Source organism: Chrysemys picta, chromosome 3 (genome assembly GCF_011386835.1).
Source record: "Chrysemys picta bellii isolate R12L10 chromosome 3, ASM1138683v2, whole genome shotgun sequence".
NCBI classification, from domain to species: Eukaryota; Metazoa; Chordata; order Testudines; family Emydidae; genus Chrysemys; species Chrysemys picta.
Window position 1 is genome coordinate 173,129,380 of NC_088793.1, and position 21,744 is coordinate 173,151,123.

At 39.1% G+C, this 21,744-nt stretch overlaps 1 protein-coding gene across 5 annotated transcripts in view; it reads left to right on the top strand.

Annotated features, from left to right (window-relative positions):
* The window catches only part of PLEKHH2 (pleckstrin homology, MyTH4 and FERM domain containing H2), a 118,861-nt gene that overhangs the window by 45,336 nt on the left and 51,781 nt on the right, over window positions 1-21,744 (top strand). For 2 of the 5 annotated variants that reach the window (XM_005296103.4, XM_005296105.4), the window contains exons 3-13: window positions 1,652-1,714; window positions 3,832-3,981; window positions 4,583-4,666; window positions 5,483-5,564; window positions 8,696-8,878; window positions 10,965-11,947; window positions 13,275-13,350; window positions 13,818-13,912; window positions 15,839-15,983; window positions 19,675-19,811; window positions 20,840-20,950. In XM_005296103.4, coding sequence (XP_005296160.2) covers window positions 1,652-1,714; window positions 3,832-3,981; window positions 4,583-4,666; window positions 5,483-5,564; window positions 8,696-8,878; window positions 10,965-11,947; window positions 13,275-13,350; window positions 13,818-13,912; window positions 15,839-15,983; window positions 19,675-19,811; window positions 20,840-20,950 — 2,109 coding nt within the window. Of the gene's footprint in view, window positions 1-1,651; window positions 1,715-2,643; window positions 2,917-3,831; window positions 3,982-4,582; window positions 4,667-5,482; window positions 5,565-8,695; window positions 8,879-10,964; window positions 11,948-13,274; window positions 13,351-13,817; window positions 13,913-15,838; window positions 15,984-19,674; window positions 19,812-20,839; window positions 20,951-21,744 lie in introns of those variants that run through there. The other 3 variants (XM_005296104.4, XM_042855158.2, XM_005296106.4) reach the window with 3 other exon arrangements.

The following is a 21,744-nucleotide window of genomic DNA, read 5'->3' on the forward strand; positions in this document are numbered from 1 at the left end:
ATCCTCGCTACAAATTTACTAAAAAAGCAAATGTTAAACAGCCCTATTAAAGCAAGCTTTGTAACCTAATCTCATACTTCAATAGACAATCTAAAACCACAACTCTGAAAAGTAAATTTAGGATACAAAATTATAAAACTTAAAACCCAGTGATAAAAAACTCAAGATTAATGACAAACAGGGTTTTGGTTTTGGTTTTAATTACACAGACAAAAAGGAACACAATTTGTTCCAAATGGGTATTTAACTCCTCACCTCTCTGTCTAAATGTTTAGTGCATGAATAGAACTATCATTTCCTTAATTCTGTTCCTTCAAAAGAGCCTATGGGGAGCACAGTGATGGTAATTTGCACTGTACTATGTTTATAATCCTTGATTCAAATTACATGCTGTTGTGTGACGTTTAGGTTTCCATTTTATTAAAATGGAGAGATATTAAGAGGTTAATGACAGCTTTTCTTTGTTTAGTACGAACTTTCTCTTCTCTCATTTCCCTGCCTTTTGATTGACAGCAAGTGACAACTGTGTGTTCTTGTCTGGATGAAGTACTGAAACTACACAAAACTGTTACTGGTAGTATGGATTGACATCTGAAAAAGCCAAGAATCTGGAAAATGAGAGAAGTAGAGTACCAGCAAGACACAGTGACATTGTCTGTAGGAAGAATAAACCCTTCTTCAAATATTTAGCACTTGTATACGAGTCTTTTCTAGTCATAATTCTGAGGTTGGGTATTATCCTCATAAATATTTGACTGTGACCTATGATATAGGAACAGTGGTCTATGTGATCAATGTGTGACCTTTAGTCCATGTTCACATGTGGCTCACATCTGTCCTAGTGACAACCAGTGTGGAATAATAGTTTAATATTTCTGCAGAAGCAAGCTCCTGAAACCATGCTGAAAATTATTTGTCTTCCCAGATACTCTCTAGCCTGTTTTTATAAATTAGTTCTCAGAAAAAAAATTCCTATATCAGGAAAACAATGCTAGAAGGATTCTAGCAAAAATAATATTTCAGCACAGTTATTAGTAGACTTTTCTTTGCAGTACCTGACTACTATCTTGTAGTAGGTCACAGATTTTTCTGGTGTCCATTTTGCTCTCTCGGTCAGATGGTGTTTAAATGTTGCATGGATGCTTGAATGTTGCATCCAGTACAGTCCTTCCTGACTTTTCAACTTTACTAGGAACTAGGGACCTGATTCTGCAGTGTGCGAAGTACCCTTGACTCTTATTAATGTCAATAGGAGCTAAGAGAGCTCAGCACTTTGCAGTGTTGGGCATCAAGAACAGAAAAGAGCTAATGGTCTAAGGGTAATTATCAAAACCATTTATCCTACATGGTAGCAGGGATGAGCCATTATGGTACAGAAGTTAGCCACAAGGGTCTATTATAAAGATAATTTTTACTGAATTTCCGTACTTTAGCAGAACCTCAATAATATTTTGATATCATCCTCATGTATTGATTATTTCCCCAGTCTCAAATGCAACTTGTCCTAACTTTTACTTGTTTTATTTTTTAAGTCATATTAGATTTTTTGTTCTAAATAGGATATGAAATTATCTTACATTACGGAGCTTTTGGTGGCAGCTTATAAAAGGAGTGCACATTTTATGACATGCTGTTTTATATGTATATACAGATGCAACAACTTGAGAGACAAGTTATTGATGCAGATCGTCAAGCAGAGAGAGCTTATCAGCAGGTACATTTAAATTGAAGAAGTACAGTATGTCTGGTAGCTATTGTTGGATGGTGCAATGTTAGCAAAGATGATTCAGCAATATTACTATATGTCCTATTGTAGATGTTTCCTAATAGATGTTGTAACATCTTGATTTGCCACCCAGTTATGGGTCTGTCTTAACATATAGTCATACCTATCAAAACAAATATTAAGTGCATGTCTTGAATCTCTTTGTTTGTATAGTATTTTTCTTCTGTATCTTTTTCTAGCTTCTGATAAGTGATGCAAATGTAAAACTAACATGTAAACAAAAGGGGGAGAAAACAGTCCTGACAGTAGCAAAACCATAAAAATATAAAATTAACATATTTGTGCCTTAGAGCCATATTCTCAAGTAAAAGTACAATCACTAAATAGGAGACTTCTCCAATGTTGAGCCCTCTTTTAAAGTTTTGGTAGTCCATGGGATTAAGTAGTCCACACATATTAAATTTAGGTTGTCTTTGCTGTCCCAAAATGAAGATGTTTTGTTGACTAAAACCAGTGTCCCTGATGGATACCCAAACAATGCTATATAAGAATGTGCATCAAAAATTAAATGAAATCATTCGTAATATGAAGTGTAAAAGCATAAAAAAATCAGTTCATATGGAATGCATGCATTCATTGTTGCAGTAATTCAAATACATGCATAGATCTCCTCAAACAAAATAGTAGGAGTCTGAGCTACAAGGTGAAGCCACTTCCTGTCAGCTTTGCCGAGACCATCAACTTCCATTGAACTTAGTGGGAGTTGAGGGTATTCCATTGCATTGCAAGACCAAGCCCTTGGTTTGCACAGAAGCTGTATGTTCTCAGCTTCAATTTGTTATACTCCACTAACAAATCTCCCAATTTGCTTTACTGATTAAAAAAAAAAATCAGTTTAAAAGCACACAGGAATTGTTAATTGGGAGCAGCATGAATCACTGTTTCCTGGCCTTTGCTAGTCTGTCTGTACATATATATTAGTGATTCATTGATAGTGAGTGCTGTCTTTTCTCTTTAACAGTGCTGAAAGGATTTATGGTTTCATTTTCTTTGGTGAAAAGTATCTGTTGCCCAAGTTCAGCTCTTCTCTCACATGCTAGAATTTGAATTATGTTTATATGAGCAGTGGGAAGAGCATTTCAAGGCTGAACACAGTGATCTGCTGAAAGTGGGCATGTTCTGCAGTTGGGGTTTGTAAATTGTTTCTCTTTGTTTATAAATTAGTATAAACACTAAACATCTGACTCAGGAATGTTTTCTGTGGAGCAAAGATAGGTCATGTACTATGCTCTGTAGTCAAGCCTTAAAAGGCTCTATATACCACAATTATTTCTTTCCCATTTTGATATTTGAGTGAATTTAGCATTAATATTTTTTAAGCCACAGAAGCACCCAAAGGCTTCAATCAAAAATGCGGCCACATTGTGCCAGGTGTTTTCAGAAACAGAGGAAGACAGTCTCTACACCTAAAAGAGCATATAATCCAAGAACCGTTTAAGCAAATAACCCTGAAAATTAGACAAAAATCCTGGCTATGGTCTCTGGCCTCAGTTCAAGAAAGCATCTCAGTTTGTGTGTAACACATGGTTAGTGCTTTCTTGATTTGGAATGGATTTAAACATGTTCTGAGTGTTTTCTCATTCAGGATCTTGGTGACTTGGATCAGAATGCATTCATTGACTATGAGCAAGATCTTTATAAGAGTCATAATTTTAATAAAATAATACTAATTATTTTCATGTGTGCTGTGTTTAAGCAAGACTTCACAGACCTTTATTTATTAAGCCTCATAACAGTCAAATGAGGGAGGTAAGTGTTCCCAAGATAGTCATCATATTCTTCCCCTTTTACTATCTCTAATAGTTTTATTTGTTATGGAAGCAGAAGTTAGAACTGATGTTAACAAAACATCTAAGTGTTAGCAGTGCCCTTGCAGTAATATTGACTAAAGATCAAGTATGATCTACAAAATGCTCTCATCTCTGATCTATTTTAGCACTTCGCAGCACTGGGTTAAGCCTTTAATGTATGGTAAATTTTATTATGACTTTTATGATTAAATGATTAAAGTTTACTTAGGGTGTTGTGTTTCACCTGCTGAACAGGTGCAGATTATGGAAGAGAAATTAAAAGCAGCTAATGTTCAGACTAGCGAATCGGAGACCAGGTTGTATAAGAGGTGTCAAGATCTGGAGACTCTGGTACAGGAGAAAGATGACATTATACAAAACTTGGAGCAACAACTTGAAGAACAGGTTAGGAATAATTCGGTGACCAAAAGGCATGTTATTCATAGATTCTTAATTGTGCGTATAAAAAAGTAAAGAATGGTATAAGAGAGATAAGTTTAAAACTCTTTCTCATTATCTGATTATTGATAAATAGCCTGATGCTGTAAAGGTAATACATCACATGTTAAATTACGAGTCTGGACTGAGGAGCAAATTCAGCTGACTTTTCCTACAGGAGGTGGGGCTGAGATGGAGTTGTCTATTGGAAGATTTTTTTTTCCAGTTGTGGTGGGTCAGAGGAATGAGATTCTCAAATTGAGATGAGGTTTCCTTTGTAAGAACATTTGATTGGTAAGTAGGATGTACTCTGGAGAGACATTTTTCTTCTTCCTCCTCCTCCAGGTCTCCCTTTGAGAGAGATTTTCACTTTACCTAGTAGGACAGCAGCCCATGTGTAAAATCCCATGAAGGGTTTGTTCAAAGAATTTACCAACTCTTGTATGCTAGTGGCAAAGAGACTGAGATGAAACATAGCTAGAAGTAATCTACAGAATTTGCATTATAAGATGCTCCTTAGATGGGATGGAATACACATTGGAAAATATATTTTGTCTTACTATTTCAGAAGCAAATCAGAATACAAGAGGCAAAAATCATAGAAGAAAAAGCAGCTAAAATAAAAGAATGGGTGACAGTCAAGCTCCATGAGGTATGAGACGTCTCCTGTGATATTTACCGTACAGTGAACACATAGTGTAGCAGGCCAGAGTTTCTGTGTCATACAAGGAGAGAGATCTCAGTGAAAAATGTCTACCATTTTCCTTTGGTGCTGTATTTATTAGGCCTAAAAGGAAAAAAACCTCAAAATTCCCTGTCTCAGTGGAGGCATGAGAGAAAAGGGAATTCGATTAGGCCAGCATGGGGGATGGCCATTCCTGGGCTTCTTAGGGATAGGTGCTTTGCCTCCCTCTTCCCCCTTCAATTGCACAAAGTGCTCATGTGAATGTTGGGTGGCTTTGGGGTGGCACTGTCTCTGCTTAGAACTCGCTATTCCTTAGTTTGGAGGACACAAGGGGGACTCATTGTCACTCCTTGCCTCTCACTTGGGGTAATAAAAGGTCCTCTGGGGCCACAGGCTGCCATTTTTGGCACCCAGCATTTGCTCTTACCCTCATGTTTAATGCATTTTGAATTGCCATTAAAACTAAAAAGCCAATCTAGCATAAAGTGAAATATTTTAGTACCTAATATGTGAATTATTATATATTGACATCTCTGTATACACATAAAGCTAGTTAAATGGCTATATAACTGAAGTATAAAAGTGGGAAGAATGTTTATCATAGAAAACGCATACTATTCTGAATGAACAAATCCGTAATATTAGGCCTCAATTAAGATTAGCCCTGCTGCTGCTCTTATTTAGCTCAAAAGGAAATGGCAAGAAAATTGTGTCTTCCCTCACAATGTAATGACTTGAAAAATTGTTTCACTAATGGAGGAGCTTAAATTTATATCCTTTCAGTTAGAGGTAGAAAATCAGAACCTTCGCTTGATCAACCAAAACCAAAATGAAGAGATGAGAACAATGCAGTCTAAACTGCAAGGTAAATAGCACACGTCCTTTGAAAATTGCTTTACGTTTTATATAGTAATGCATGGGAGTAAATCCTGCTCACTTTATGCATCTGAGTAGTCTCATGGAATACTTTGATTTCAATGGAAATTTGTCCCATGTACCATTTGACTTTAGACTTCGCTGGGACTACATGTGAATGAGTAAGGCAAGAAGTATTTGGACCTTTATAAATAGTCATTTGTTTCTGAATGTATGAATATTTTCTTAAATTAAATAAGTTCTCAAATAATCTGATTGGGTTGGATTGTTTCATGTCCTCCCTTTGACTTGTTTAATTGTATGATTTGTAGGCTTTGAAACATTAAAGGATAGGTGGATATCATTGTTGAACTGGCCCACCAGTCTATGCCATGCTGAGGATCAGAGTTCTGATCAGCTTCTTTTTTTTAACCGCAGCTGCACACATTGAGTTGTCTACAGTGACACCCAGGTCCCCTTCCTGAGTTGATACAATTAACTAAGAACCCTGTCTGATCTCTGAGTATTTAAATTTTTTCCTCCAATGTGCATTACTTTGCATTTGTCAACACTGAATTTTATTTGCCATCATGTTGCCAGTTCACCTACCCTTCTGTAAGTCTCACCGAGCTTCATCACAGTCCTCCCTGGACTTGACTAACCTAAGTAACTTTCTCATGTGCAAATGTTGCTAGTTTACTACTCAACTCCCTTTCCAGATGATTAATTAATATATTAGATAACTCACAACCTAGCATGGAACCTAGAGGAACCCAGCTGTTAACATTTTACCATGATGAAAACAGCCCTTAATTTTCTGTCTCTTAACTAGTTTTGGATCCATGACAATACTTTGCCTTTCAACCACTGACTACTTAGCTCCTTTAGTAGTGTCTTGTGAAGCACATTGTAAAAGGCCTTTTGAAAGTGTAAATAAATTACGTTAACTGGTTCTCCTTTATCCACTACTTTACTGACATCCTCAGATCTCTAAGACAGGGGTGGGGAACCTTTTTTCTATCAGGGGCCACTGACCCACAGAAAAAAAATCAGTCGCAGGCCACACAGCCCTAGTGGGGGTCATGGAGGCTCGAGGCTTCCCCCCAGAGCGGGATGAGCTGGCACTCGTGGCTCCAGCCCCATGTGGGGGCGCAGAGGCTTGGGGTTTCCCCTAGGCTCCAGGGTGGGGCCAGAAATAAGGCATTCAGGGTGCAGGAGCGGGCTCAGGGGTTTGAAGTGCAGGAGTGGGCTCAGGGCTGGGAGTTGAGTGTGGGAGAAGGTTTGGGGTCCAGGCTCTGGGAGGGAGTTGGGTGCAGGAGGGGGCTCAGGGCTGGGGCAGGGGGTTGGGGTGCGGGAGTGGATGCGGGGTGTGGGCTCTGGGAGGATGTTTGTGTGCGGGAGGGGGTTCTGACCTGGGGCAGGAGATTCGGGGTGCGGACTCTGGCCAGGCAGCGCTTACCTCAGGCGGCTCCCGGTCAGCGGCACAGCGGGGCTAAGGCTGGCTCCCTGCCTGCCAGGGCTCCACACTACTCCCAGAAGTGGCCGCCATGTCCGTCCCCTAGGCGGAGGGGCCAGGGGGGTTTGCACAGTGTGCATGGCCCACACCCACAGGCGCCACCCCTGCAGCTCCCATTGGCCATGGTTCCCGGCCAATGGGAGCTGCAGCGCCGGCACTGGGGGCGGGGGCAGCGTGCGGAGCTTCCTTGATTGCCCCTCCGCCTAGGCGCCGAGGCTTGGGGCTTCCGGCCCACGGCGTGGAGACTTACCGCGGGCTGGATGAAATGAAGCAGCGGGCTGGATCCGACCCCTGGGCCGTAGGTTCCCCATCCCTGCTCTAGGAGATCAGTGAGACACAATTTCTCTTTGCAGAAACCATTCTGGTTAGATCCTATCATATCAGTGATCATGATCTTTCAGATGTTTTCTTCTATTTTTAATTATAGTTTCAACCCATTTACCAGGTAATAATGTAAGGCTTACTGGTCTGTATTTTCCCAGATCACCCATAGAGCTTTTTAAAATATTCCAGTTTTCTAGTAGAGTAGTTGTTTTTAAATGAGATTACACATTTTTGCTAGCACCTCAGCCACTTCATACTTCAGCTCCTTCAGTACTCATAGATGTATACCATTCAGGCCTTGTAATTTATTTTTTTTTAAATGATCAATTTGTTCCAGCACCTCTTCTAACATCTCAGTGTCTGGTAGTATTTTGTCTTTATTACCAGAAAAGAGCAGGTCTGGGGTAGGTATCATCCTCTGTGGTAAAAACAGATGCAAAGAAACCATGTAGCTCCTTAATAATGTCCTTGTCTTCCTTAATTGTGCTCTTGATCCCCTGGTGATCCAGAAGATCCATTATGTGTTTTTCCTAAATTACTAGTATTGTGGCTATATTTTGTACCATAGGACATCTAATCCAGTTCTGCCTTTTTATCCAGCCATTTTGGGAGGACTCTATCACAAAGATCTTGACAGTTCTCTCTTTTTACTCTTTTCGTGTTTAGAGTAGGAGTTACCACATTTTTTCTAAAGCTATCAGTCTATAGTTTTTTGTCACAAAGAGTTTCCTGGCTCTGATTAGTGAACATTTTCCTTTTCTAGAAGAGAGTTACCCCACTTATTTTTAGAGCGTGTCATTAGGTTGAGCCTAATTTTTACTTTAGACCTATCCTTCTCAATTATCCTTTGAAAATCTGAAGAAATATGGAACCCATTTAAATCCTTTCATGTTTAAAGTTGGTCTGCTTTTATCATGTTTGGATGTATACTGGATTGATATGTAGGCTGAACTGCAAACATAATACCCAAGGTTATTCTGCTGTGACTTAATGTCACTATCTTTTTTACTCTCTCTCTCCCAAAATACATCTTTCTGTTGTAAACTTTTTAAAAGAAATCGTTTTTCTCCCCTCTTTACTTTCTAGAAGGAGAATCATGTTTCTTTAGTAAGTGGAAATTTAGTTTGCGAGTTTGGTATAGAGAGGATTTCAAGAAGGTTTTTATTTCTAATATCAAAATATTTAGTTTTATTACGGTTTTTAAAAATGATAATATACTTAAGACTGTGTAAGAGTAAAACCTATTAGCATATGCCGTCATAACCTGTTAACACTAAATTTATGGATTATTACACTTGCAGAAATTATGGGGAAGAAATGTGTCCCTTCAACACATAAACCTGGGGAAGGCCAGCGACTAAGCAGTTTGACTTTTGGATGCTTTTTGAACAGAGCAAGAAGTCCTCAGCAAGCTATTAAATTTGATGAAATAAGCAAATCATCATGTAAAGAATCAGAATTAAGCGATGGTAATAACATATTAGGTATTTATCCCTGATCTAATTTTATTCTGGAAGAAATTAGTGGAAAATTAAAATTGCTTTAAACATAGCTATGTTCAAGAATAGTCTTCTTCAAAATAGGACAAAAGGACTTCAAAAAGGACACTGTGAAGCCTTTGTTTCAAACTCATCTCTCTCGCAAGACAGTCTGTATTATTAGAAATCTTCTGAATTAGTATATTGCTTAAATATTTTGCTGTGAGCATACGCTAATGGATCACTGCTGTAGCCTTTAGAAGAGGAGGTTGCTTTTGGGCTTTGGATTAGATTATCCCAATTTATTCTATAGTGTTCATTAATTTCAATAATATCAGAAAACAAGATGCAGCCGTATAGTGCAAAAGAGGTTGTAAAATTAACTGTAATGAGGGGATATACTCAGAGCTGTTAGTTGACAAGAAAAAATATTGAAATCCATCTAAATATATGTTCAATCTGTTTTTCAATTGATACATATTACTTGATTTAAGATTTCAATTTCAGCCTAAACTCTTAATTAACATACTCTAGGTAGGGAGAACATCTAACAGTATTAAGGCCTCAGTCTTACAATTTGATCTGCTGTGGCAGACCTTTATGACTTTGCAGAATTTCACAAGTCTCTGGGCTTTGCACAGGTGCAGGGCTCCACCCCTTTGGTTTCAACTGCAAGATTAGGGTCTAACTTCAAGAGATTTCTTTTTAAAGTTCATGAAGGAATGAGCTAAATTAAATATTCACTCTACGTTTTTGCATTCACTTTTTCCATTTGTTTTCTATATGTTAGCACTGCTGTCCTAATGTCAATTTTAAACCCAAGCTCAGCAAGATAAACTCAGTATATTGTAATTAAAATGGGTGAGATAATGGCTTGCCCTGAATACTAGCACAAAGAAGCAGTAGCATAAGACACCCCCTTCCCTGTGCCTGTGCACTTTATCACCATTTTCTGCAACTGCACCAGCTTGAATCCATTCTGCACCCCCTCCCCACCGCAATGTGCCCAGTGGTATAGTTATGCCGACACGTTGGGGTGAGTACACTGTGACAGATATAGATACAGTGTAGTTTATTTCCTCTTTGTAGCAGCAGGGAGACTGTGACTCCCTGAGAAAACAGGATGGTTACTCCTACTTCTTATTCCCCATTTGAAGTCTTAAAACATTGCTTGTGACATCAAATTTACTTTACAGCTGCTAATTGTCCTGTTCCAAATAGGAAATGAGCAGTCGGGACAGATAATATTTCTATAGACCCTGTCATTCAAGGATCCTAAAGTTCATTACAAAAGTGGATACGTATCTCATTTTTACAGATGAGGAAACTGAAGGACAAAGTTTTAAGTGGCAGGGTCAGAAACAGAACCTATTCACCAGAGTCCAAGTATCCTGTTCTAACCACTAGACAACAGTGCTATACACTAACTCTAAATGATCATGTTTTAATGTAATAACAAAAATGGGAGAAAGAGTTACAGACAATACAAGCAGAGTTATATCTGAACAGAATGTCTTTTCCTAAACATTTTCCTTGAGACATCAGTGGGTCTTAAGTGTTCAGCCCTGGGAGTGAAACAGTGGCATGCAGAAGGGATTTCTAACTATAACATAGAAACTCAGAATATTTTGATTCTTAATCTAATCTTCACACTTTTTCTTTCCTACATTTGAAAAGCTTTATAATCTTTAAGATTTATTAATGTGGGTAAGTGCATGTGTCCTCTTCAGCATAAAAATTTTTGCATATCTGGTTTCTTTTAAAGTTTGGCACATCTTGCTCTCCCTTCTTGTTATATTCATCATTATTATCCTTAGTTTTTTGGATAGACCACTAAATATAAGAATGGTTTCTGTTACAGTTCCTTGGTAAATGCCATTTCTACTTTCTTTCAAGTATATATTCATAACTATCCCTATTGACATTCCAGAATATGTGTAGTATTTTCCTTCAGGTTTGTTTTTACAACATCCACCAAAAATTAAATGAACTTAACTTTAACTACATTAAACTTGCAGTTCTGATTATAAATTGTTTTAACAGCTAAATTTATTAAAAGTAATTTTGTCAAATTCATGTATTTCTTTTCTAGAGAAAAAAATCCAGCAAACATCTCTTGCTGCTCTTGCACATGAGAGCAATAAAGGTCAGAGGTCATTACAACAAAGCTCCTGTGGATCAGAACAAAATAAAAATGCAAGAACAAGCTATTCATCAAAAGATATAGATAGTAGTATATCAAAGAACTCATGCGTTACAGGAAGTGACTGGAGCTCAGATGAGGATGAAGGAGGTAATAGAAGACCAAAATCCAGGCGTGCATCTACCCTTTCAAGTCAGACATCTGAAGAAAGCACAAGATACAGCAGAATTGGGAGTGAAATGTATTTGACAGCATCTGATGATAGTAGTTCTTTATTTGAAGAGGAGAGTTTTGCAGTTCAGAGATCTGAGCACAAAAAGCTGTATTCTTGGCAGCAAGGATCTCAGCGGAAAAGTCAGAACAATCCACTTGGAAAGAGCAATTCTGAGGCCTTATGTAGAAAAGACCAAGATAGCTCTTCAGATGAACTGAATAAGAAATTTCAGTCTCAGAGATTAGATTATTCATCCTCATCCAGTGAAGCAAATACCCCAAGTCCAATTTTAACCCCTGCTCTAATACCTAAACATCCAGTCGTGACATCTTCAACAGATTCTCAGTGTGTGACACAATCAAATTCTCCATCAAATTTGCCACCTCCAAAGTTGCGGACTCCCAACGTTTTTAGTATAAGTGTAGCATTGGCAAAAAAGCACTTAAGCCAACCCCAGCTGAGTTCTGACAGAATGTTTGATAGAAATAGAAATGCTATAAGCATGATACGGCCCTTGAGACCTCAGGAAACAGACATCGACCTGGTGGATGGGGAAAATACTGATATTTTAGAGAAAATGGAGATTGATTCTGATGGAGCATTTACCTTTGACTCTTTTGAGGCACAGAGTGCAGAAGACCAGGAGTCCAGTGATATAACAAGGAAGGCAATTAGCAACAAACCCCCTACTCCTCCTCTTCATCGATTCCCCTCCTGGGTAAATATAATTAAATATTTTTTACTGATTTAAATTAACTCATTTTGTTTCTTTTATTACACTTTTCTCTCCTGTACCTTTCTCATTCCCTGTGTCTATGGTGGGAATATGATTTGTTGGCTGAACACCAACTGAGATTATCAACTCCTCAGAATCAAGTTCAATTTTAACACCTATTCTAGGATCTTGTATTTTTTCTTTTGCAGAAGAATACGGAATAAATCATATCAGTGAAATATTTAAATGGCATACATTCAACAGCCATTCTCCTATTCATGGGCTGATGAGCTCTTTGCTTTGAAAATGCCATATAAAAATACATAGCCATTTTTTTGTATGTAGAGAACCAATTTTTGAAAAAGTCATATCTAATTTTCATGTGTTCATTTCTGCACACACAGTTAGATAATGACTCTAACCACTAATTTTTTTTTATGACTGTATAACCTAAGAGTCCTGGTTCTAAGTCCTTTGCTCTAAAAACTAGTCAATACAATCCAGGCCAATAATTTGTGAATTAAAGAATTGTAAATATAGATTGGCACAACAGACCATATTTAAAGAAATTGTTAGTCCCATCAGTTGTTCAGAGAAATTTCTTAATCTGTAGTAGTAGTAATTCACTGATTACAGAAGAATTTTACACTTCCAATGAGATATTTAAAAAAAAAAGTTTTAAAATGTAAGAGAATTAATATACAAATTTTACATCATGACACAAGGGGTCAGACTTTAATACTTTGTTTTAGTCCTCTCCTTAAAATTATTTAGTTCTGAGCCAGCTCCTTCCAGGCTGAGAATGTAAAGTCTTCTCTTGCCAATGATTTACCTTGTTATGCCCACCTAGTGCAGAATCTGAAATCATAGGGTAATACAAGTACCTGGCCTGTTGGTGCTGTGGGGTTAGGTCAGAGATTAACTATACTTTAATGTTACTTTAACAGTTTGTGCATGTGAAGTTTTTCATTATGGATTTTTGCTACCATAGTTTGAAAAGCTTTTGGTGAAAAGCTACTTCCATAGCCTCCCTTTGTAGATAACATCTAGTCTTCTAGTATAGAATGTCCTCTCCCAGTTACTCTTTGAGGAACTGATTTTAGTATTCAAAACAAAGAACTCCCTAGTACACAGGAAGGAGTTGTATGGGAAAAGGTTGAAAGAAACCACTGGTCTGGCGAGTGGTGTAGACAATGTCACATTTCAGCCACCATTGATAACTCTGCTATATCACATATTTGTAGCAGTGTGAGGGCAAAGGGGAGGTTTGAGAAAGATATACCTTTCATTTCCTAATATCTACAGTAAAACATCTCTGCTTTTATGTTAGGAAAGCAGAATTTATGCTGTAGCCAAGTCAGGTTTACGAATGTCTGAAGCTTTCAACATGGACTCTTTTAACAAAAGTAAGTGGGTCTTTGTACCAACAGCCAAAATCCTCTGCTTACTGTAATTTATAAGGGGCCAGTTGTCCCAGGCGCCTCTAAAATATGCCTCTGAAGAGTTCTTTGGATTTTTGCTTTAAGATATGGTAAAACAGATTTAACCTTTCCATTATTTCTATCACCTATTCTTGAATACTTGCCTCTTAAGTACAAATTCATTATAGTCCTTAATTCCCTATAACTTTCTTTGGAATTCTTGGTGAAGATTATATAATCAGACATCAAAAGAGAGAGAATGTACTTACATTACAAAAAGACTAGTGGTCCTGATTATGATTTTCTCATACCCCATTACTCCAGTATAATTTAGGAGTAACTGAAGTGAAGACAATAAAACTACAGTGGTGTGACATCAGAATCCAACCAAATGTCTTAAATAATTTTGAAGGGTAATTTTAAAGAAATGTGTTTTATGCGCTGTATTTCAGGTACTGCTTCTATAACTTCGTATACCATATCTGGACTATACACTTCTTTGATATACAAGAACATGACCACTCCAGTCTACACAACTCTGAAAGGGGTAATTTTATTGTTGTTTAAAAGAAAGTTGTGTGAAAAGCCATACTGTTAGGCTCCACGTTCAAGAACTTGGCATTTTATGCTTGATGGCACGTTGCCAAATTTGTCATAAGATCATGTTTAGAGACCATAAAAAACCCAGAAGTAATGGAAATTTCAGATGTCCAGAAAATAAATTGTTGTTGCTTATAAAGTGTTACAAGCCTCTGTCAATTTTTGTTGTGGCCCTTACTGGTTTTCCCAGGGCTTGTTAATTATTGAAAGAACTGCATTGTTTGCAATGCTGTAATTACAAGTTTAGATCTAGAAGGATCTTTGTGTCAATGCCAAAGCTATTTGTTTTCAGAAGCTTGCAGAATCTAATCAGAACATTATTTGTTTCCTGGCAGCCTCTTGTAATTTGAAGAGATGTATGTTTTTAAACAGAAATGATGTAATAGATAGGTGTTGGGGGGTTTCAGTTGAATATTGCTACTTATGTGCCGAATCCTGGGGCCCAAGAAAGAACTGCAGTACAATCTAAATGCAGTGGAACCAGTAGAGTTCCAGTGCTGTGCAGAGATAATGCAGAGGCTAAGGGCCCATAAAAGCCATCCCTATCCTCCAAATGCCATGGAGCTGTGCTGCATGAGAGCTTTATCTGCTGTAGCCAGCAGAGGAATTTGGGGTGTGGCAGGGCAGAGCTATGTGACTGGTGGATCTGATGTAAATGGGAGCCAAACCCACCCCCTCCATGAAAAGCTGCAGTAGGATCTGTGGAGTGGCTCCGCTCGCATTTTATAACCTGGGACAAGGAGGGCTGATTGCTACAGATTGTTGCTACTGATTGCCCCCTGCACAAAGCCCATTACTTGCCAGTGTAACTATTGAATGTACAGGATCATGTCATACAGAGCCAAATATTGTAATTGAGCAGAATACCCTTTCCTGATGAAACTAGGGTTGCCAGGTGTCCAGTTTTCAACTGAACACCTGGTCGAAAAGGGACCCTCCCAAACCCTTCCCAGCCCGGTGAAAATGAGCGAGTGAGCATGGGGGAGAGCAAGCGACGGGGGGGGGAGGGGGGATGGAGTGAGCGGGGTGGAGGCCTCAGAGAAGGGGCGGTGCAAGCGTGTTTGGTTTTGTTCGGTCAGAAAGTTGGCAACCCTAGCAGATACACATGCTGCAAAAGCATTAATGAATTTCTGTATTCTGTCAAGGAGTGACCCCACACACACCCTGCCGTGCAAATGATTCCTGCCAAGAACAGGAGTCATTTGTACATGCATGTTTAATGTTGGATCAGTGGCTGTCTCACTTTTAGCCCTGGCTCAGAACATTCCCCCAGTGTTAATTTGATTGAGGGCCTATAGAGAAGCCTCACCAGAGTTTTGAGTTAGCCAACCTGACTCCACTTCAGTCTGCCAGAACGCAGGTTCTCCAACAGGCAGTAGTGCACGCCTTCAAGCAGAACTTAGACCATAGGTGACTGCTAAATCATACCCTCTGAGTTTTATTTGTAAAGTGAAATATACTCATCCTCATACTTATGTTTTCTTGTTCGTGCACCAGAGAGAAAGTTTGGTGGGTACTGGGGCACAAGGTAAAGTTTAGGTATTTTTAAGCTGGTTTAATTTGCGTTTTTTGTTTTTTTGTTTGTTTTACATCTCTTGTGGTAGTTGGCCTAGTAAGATTTCCTGGCAACAATCCTAGTGCCAATAATTTTAGTATTTATACCACCCTTTATTGTGGGCGATGTATATCATCGGTGGTAGGGGTTTGATTTGGTTTTGCTTTGTTTTAATTGTTGCAATTAAATCTTTAGCATGATAGGCATCTATAGTGCCTGTTGCAACAGTAGGCTGTTTTAAAAGCCAATAAAATAAATACGTCCATAAAGTAGTATATTTTGCATAAAGTTTCAAAGAATGTGTGTTAATTTCTGTAGAAAGCAACTCAAATAAGCAACAGACCATTCTTAGATGACTCTTCAGGATCAGAGGAAGAAGACAGCTCCCGATCCAGCTCACGAACCTCAGAATCAGACTCTCGAAGTAGAAGTGGCCCAGGTAGCCCCAGGGCCATGAAACGAGGTGGGCAGAAACCATAAAAACAAATATTTTGAGACGCTTAATATGATTTTGTAGCATTTGCAATGTTTATTCTTTATATCAATGGATTTCTCCTTTTGAAAATATGGATGCCTTGAACATGGGTCTAGCTCGTTCGTTATACTTTTCACATATCAAAGCTGAAACCAAAGCAAACTGGCAGGAGAATGGGTAGCTTTCCTTTTTATGATTACCAATACTTATATGTATTTCTAAGGCATTGCTGTAGTATCTTCTTGTCGTTTGAGGGGAAAGATGATTTTGTGATTAAAGCACAAGGTGCGGTGTCAGGGGATCTGGGTTCTGTTCCCTGCCCTGTCATGGATTTTCTGTGACTTTTGACTGTAACTAGATGGAATAACTCAGCAGAAAAATATAGTGAGAGTCAGCAAAATCTTTTCCTTAAGTTTATAACACAAAAGTAATAATTTAACCTAATCAGACAGCAGAGGAATTCAGTTCAGTTCTGTGACCTCAGAGTGTGAAGCCCACCTTCTTAAAGGCATTCTCTATCCTCTCTGCCTCTAAAGCAGTCAGTTTTACAGTGCGTCCCCTGAGACCTGTGCAAAGAGAGGAAGAGGCTGAGCTGAAGTTAGTCCCTGGCACACAAGTGTCTATTACCCTCCATTTGCTTGTGTTTTCCCCATCTGCAAAAAGGGAATAGCACTTACCTACCTCACAGGGGTGAAGTGAGGCTTTCTTTTCTGTTGGTAAATTGCTTTGAGATCCTCTGATAATATAGTGTTACAGATATCAAAATATTATTGTTATTTACTAACTCTGATTGGACAAGGTCAGTGGCTAACTAACTAGAGTTTCACTTATGTCACACTCAGGCACATGTAGTCAATGGATTAACAGAATTTGAGTGCCAACCACAGGCCCCCGTTAAGTTTCCACAATAATGATGTGCCTTGCATAGAATGTATACAACATTCTTGTTTTCTAGAATTGTCCTTAACCTAATTCTTTCTCCCCAATTTGGTTTGGTTGGTTGGTCCTCTAATAGGGTGAAACAGAATATAACTGTTAAAGTGCTCCTATTCTGGCAAGTATTGAAGCCCTCCCTGGCTGGGTTTCTTTCTCTCATACCAAATTTCTCTACCATGCCCACTGCCCTCTAAGATATCTAAGGGCTTACTTGCACTGATGTAGCTACACCTATATAGCTACACCTATGCTGTGCCAGTGCAAATCCATGCTGTAGTTGGATATCACTAGTGTAAAAAGGCTTAAAGTCTTTCCCTCACTTCCCTGCCAGATTTATCTTCGCTGATAGCTAAATTGATACCTGTCGAAGCTTTGGGCCTGAATTGCTTCTCACACTAGTTTCTACACCTATCTAACTTAGTTGAATGGATTAGAATCACTGCGGATTTACAATATTGAAGGCAATAATGGAATCTGGCCCATTGTTTCATGCTGTCTCTCTGGAGACTCAAGAAGATAGCCCTGCATTGTTTCACATTCAGAAGTCTTTCTTCACAGCCTTTAGCATGAGTTCTAATTTATAATGCATAATTTGAAGATTGTGGGATTGCACAGGTAAAACTAAGGGTATACTGGCCTATAGTATCATAATTACTGATATTATTTTAGGAGGAAAGAGCCCAGCTTGACTCTCAAAACCCAGATGAATTTGCAGGTCTGGAAGTTACAAAAACAATATTTTTATTTGTAAAATCAGCTAATATATGGAATTAATCAAACAAAATAAACAGAATGCTACAGTGCAAATGTTACACAGTAACTCTTCAAAGTTGAACAGTAGATTTAAGTAAATCTTTTCAAAAGGAAACTGTTTCACATTTGAAAATGAGTGTTTTTTTCCATTATGATGAATAAGCAAAGAGTTTGTTTTAATATTAGTGAATCATTCAGGGGAAAAATCGGATGTGGTTTTTCATAGAAGCAGGTGGACATGGGCTAAAACTTTTTTTTATTCTGAAACAGGATTTGAATACACAGTTTTTTAGGAGGGAAAAATTTGCACAGGCTCTTATTCATAACTGACTCAGTACAAAAATTTCCCACATTCATTGCAAGTCAAAGAAAATAAGAGTGTCAGGGAAAGGCAACCTAGACAGCCCATCTACAATCTAACCACATGACAGACCTTTGGGCAATTCATCTACTATACAGGCAATTACCTGAGAGGACCAGATGATAAAGAAAAAGAAGTAAAGAAAAATTATGTATAGTTTAGCATGAAGAGCCTACACTTGATCACCAAAAAATAGACAGAGACGTAATATGATGTACAGAAATGCTAGTGATCTACTGCAGAACTCTTAAGTGTGGTGATTTAACAGAACTAATTAAATCTGATGGCATTTAAAAGATTATATATATAAACATTTAAGTGTTTTAAACAAGATTCTATATATTTTCCTTCATTCATAAGTCATTAAATAGTCCCATTTGATTGTAAGGAATATGGGCTTCAATGTGTTTTGGGTAGAAAATTAATATTTGATCTGTGGCTGTTAAAATTATGGGCAAGTGTAGTCAATTGGAGGTTTTATGGAATCACTGAATTATTTCCTTTGGAATTTTGTTCCTTTGAAAGTAAGATTCTCCTGATATCTTGCTCTTAGATGAAGCAGTGATAACAGGATATGGCAGTATTATATTTTTGTTTCTTACTGGAGTGTTTGCACACCTGTTTGGAATAATTTTAGTTTTAATTCATAACTAACAGCCTGTTCATATTGTGGATCCCAATTTCATGGTTTAATTCAATTTGATTGTTGGGGTGCTGAGGATCACTCTCTTATGCACATTGTCAGAGAGAGATGGAGTTAGAGAACACTGTTTTTGAAGATTAGAGAGTGACAAAGAGACATTGTCATATACATGAACCTGATTTATGGAAGTGAAGACATTAATGATGGGCTCCTGGCAGCCTTTGGGCTGCTCTAACTTGTGCTCTGGCTGGTATGGCTCCCTGGGTGCTCTCCACCAGCTGAGAATAGCTAAAGTATGGAGTGCTCTGGCTTGCCCCTAATGCTGGGGGTGTAGAGATGGAAGGATAATGTTTTTGCAGCAATTCTACATCATTTGGGAATCCACTTATGCTGTAAGGTTTTCTCCGGGAGTTTCTACAGCATTCTAATGACCTTTACATTGCTGCAGTTGCACAGAGGAACCAAGAATCGATCCCTGTAAATTTCAGTGGCTGCAGATTCACTTGAAAGTCAAATAAGCCTTCCGAAGTTGATGACTTACAATGGTCTGTTTAAATAATTATTTTCCAGTAGCTGAAAACTGTGTACCATATGAGGAATTTTAATTTATCCCAATATACATTCTGCTTTGAATTCAGATAAGTTGAAATTTAAGAATATTTTACAACCAGTAAATATTAGATTGCTTTTAATCATGTTCTTGAACATGACATTTTTCACATTGCTCCTTGCATTCTTTATGTTTATGTGCCAGGAGCATTTCCAAATTCCTAAATAAACACTTTGATATTACTTTTAAGGAATTTACTTGCACTGCTTGATATTCTCATCAAAAATATTTAATTCCCACTGGAATGCTATTAATATTTTAGCTTGTCAACAACTCCCAGCTCGGCTGTTCCCTCCATACCCATTCCCGATTTTTTATGTCTAAAATACGATGGCAAGAAATATATACATGGCATCTTTTTTGCTTTTTCGCTCAGGTGTGTCTTTGTCTTCTATGACCTCAGAAAGCGACTATGCTATTCCCCCTGATGCCTACTCAACAGATACAGACTATTCAGAGCCAGAGCAGAAACTCCCTAAAACCTGTTCCTCATCTAGTGATAATGGAAAAAATGTGAGTACCAAAGTTATGCAAAGAATAATAGTATTTCTTTCTTCTACACCGAATGTTAACCAAGCCCAGTACTAAGTTTGCTTAGCACACAGTGTAATGATTACAAGTAGCAATGTGTTCAGATTCATTAAATGACCCATATGCTGACTGTAACAAATCAGACACTTGGGGTGACCTATTGAGTGTGAAATATCTAAACACAGCGTAGAAGAACCAGGTTGGGTTTACAGAGGGGCGGCCTCAGCAGCAGCAACAGCAGAGACCCCCCTAGAGGGTCCGGGGTGGGGAGAATTACGTACCACCCTGTACAAAGTACAGAAGATATCCATGGATGGGGTGTCCGCAACTTCCTCACATAGGATGTGGGGAACTGTGAGCATATCAGATGTGTGGTCAGTGGGTCCGCAAGCTGCACAGATCAGAGACTCCAAACCTACAGTGTAGGGTAACAGGCTGCATCTGTATTCCTCACTACGGCTTGTATTAATGGTGGTGGCCTGGGTATCCAAGCCCCTTGGCTGATTGGGGATGAGGACCATATCACTCAATTCCTGACATAGAGCAAAACCTTGAGCTTTATTTTGCCGGAGTTTGCACTGAAGGTGTGTTTGTGTGCAGCTGCGGAATTACACTTCTCTGGGACTGTTCAGTAGGTTAGGCTCAGAAGTTAGGGGTTGAGCATATATAGTTTTAAAATTACAAACTTTATGTGGAATGTTTTCATTATTATTTAATTAAAATGTTGTATAATGCTTAGAGCCTAGGTCTGGGAATCAAGAGTCCTGGGTTCTGTTCTTAGCTCTTATTGTGTGACTTGGAGCAAATCTCTGTACCTCTGTCTAACTGTAAAATAGGGAAAATACTTTTTTATCTCACATGCATGAATCTTAATGCATGTAAAAACTGGATCTTTCTACTATAAAAAGGCAAAGTATTGTAATAATTATTTACCATGCAGGCATTTTTTCTTTGGCAAAATACCTTGTTATAATATATTACATACCTTATTTTTTATTTTAAATAATCAGGAGCCATTGGAAAAATCTGGATATTTGTTAAAAATGGGTGGCAAAGTAAAAACCTGGAAACGCCGATGGTTTGTGCTCAAAGGCGGTGAGTTATTGTACTACAGATCTCCGGTGAGTATGAGTAACGTGTTTGCTGTTTAGTTCCTGATTCCTCTAAATGATTCTAAAATTGCCAGACAGAAAAATACATTTCTTCATTTGAATACATTAAATTAAACATTTCATAATAAAGTGCCCAGTCCCTCAAACTGTTGAGCACCCTCAACTTTTATCTTATGGGATTTGAGGGCACTGTACCTTGTAGGTCAGCGGTGGGAGGGGGTGAGGGCTCCTGTTGGGGGTGCAGGCTCTGGGGTGGGGCCAGAAATGAGGAGTTCAGGGTGCAGGAGGAGGCTCCGGGTTGGTGTACGGGGGAGAGGGCTCTGGGGTGGGGCTGGGGATGACAGACTTGGGGTGCAGGAGGGGGCCCCAGGCTGGGACCCAGGGATTTGGATGGTGGGAGGAGAATCAGGGCTGGGGCAGGGGGTTGGGGTACCGGGGAGGGTTGTGAGGGCTCTGGCTGGGAGTGTGGGCTCTGGGGGGGGCAGGGGATGAGGAGTTTGGGGTGCAGGAGGGTGCTCCAGGCTGGGACCAAGGCGTTTGGAGGGTGGGATGGAGATCAGGGTGTTGGGGCACTGGGAGGGTGAGGGCTCTGGGGTGGGGCTGGGGATGACAGGCTTGGGGTACAAGAGGGGGATCAGGGCTGTGGCAGGGGATTGGATCGTAGGGGGAGGGCTCAGGGGTGCAGGCTCTGGGCGGCACTTACCGCAAGCAGCTCCCAGAAGCATGTCCTCCCTCCAGCTCCGAGGCACAGCCAGGCGGCTCTGCACGCTGGCCCTCCGCAGGCGCCACCCTTGCAGTTCCCA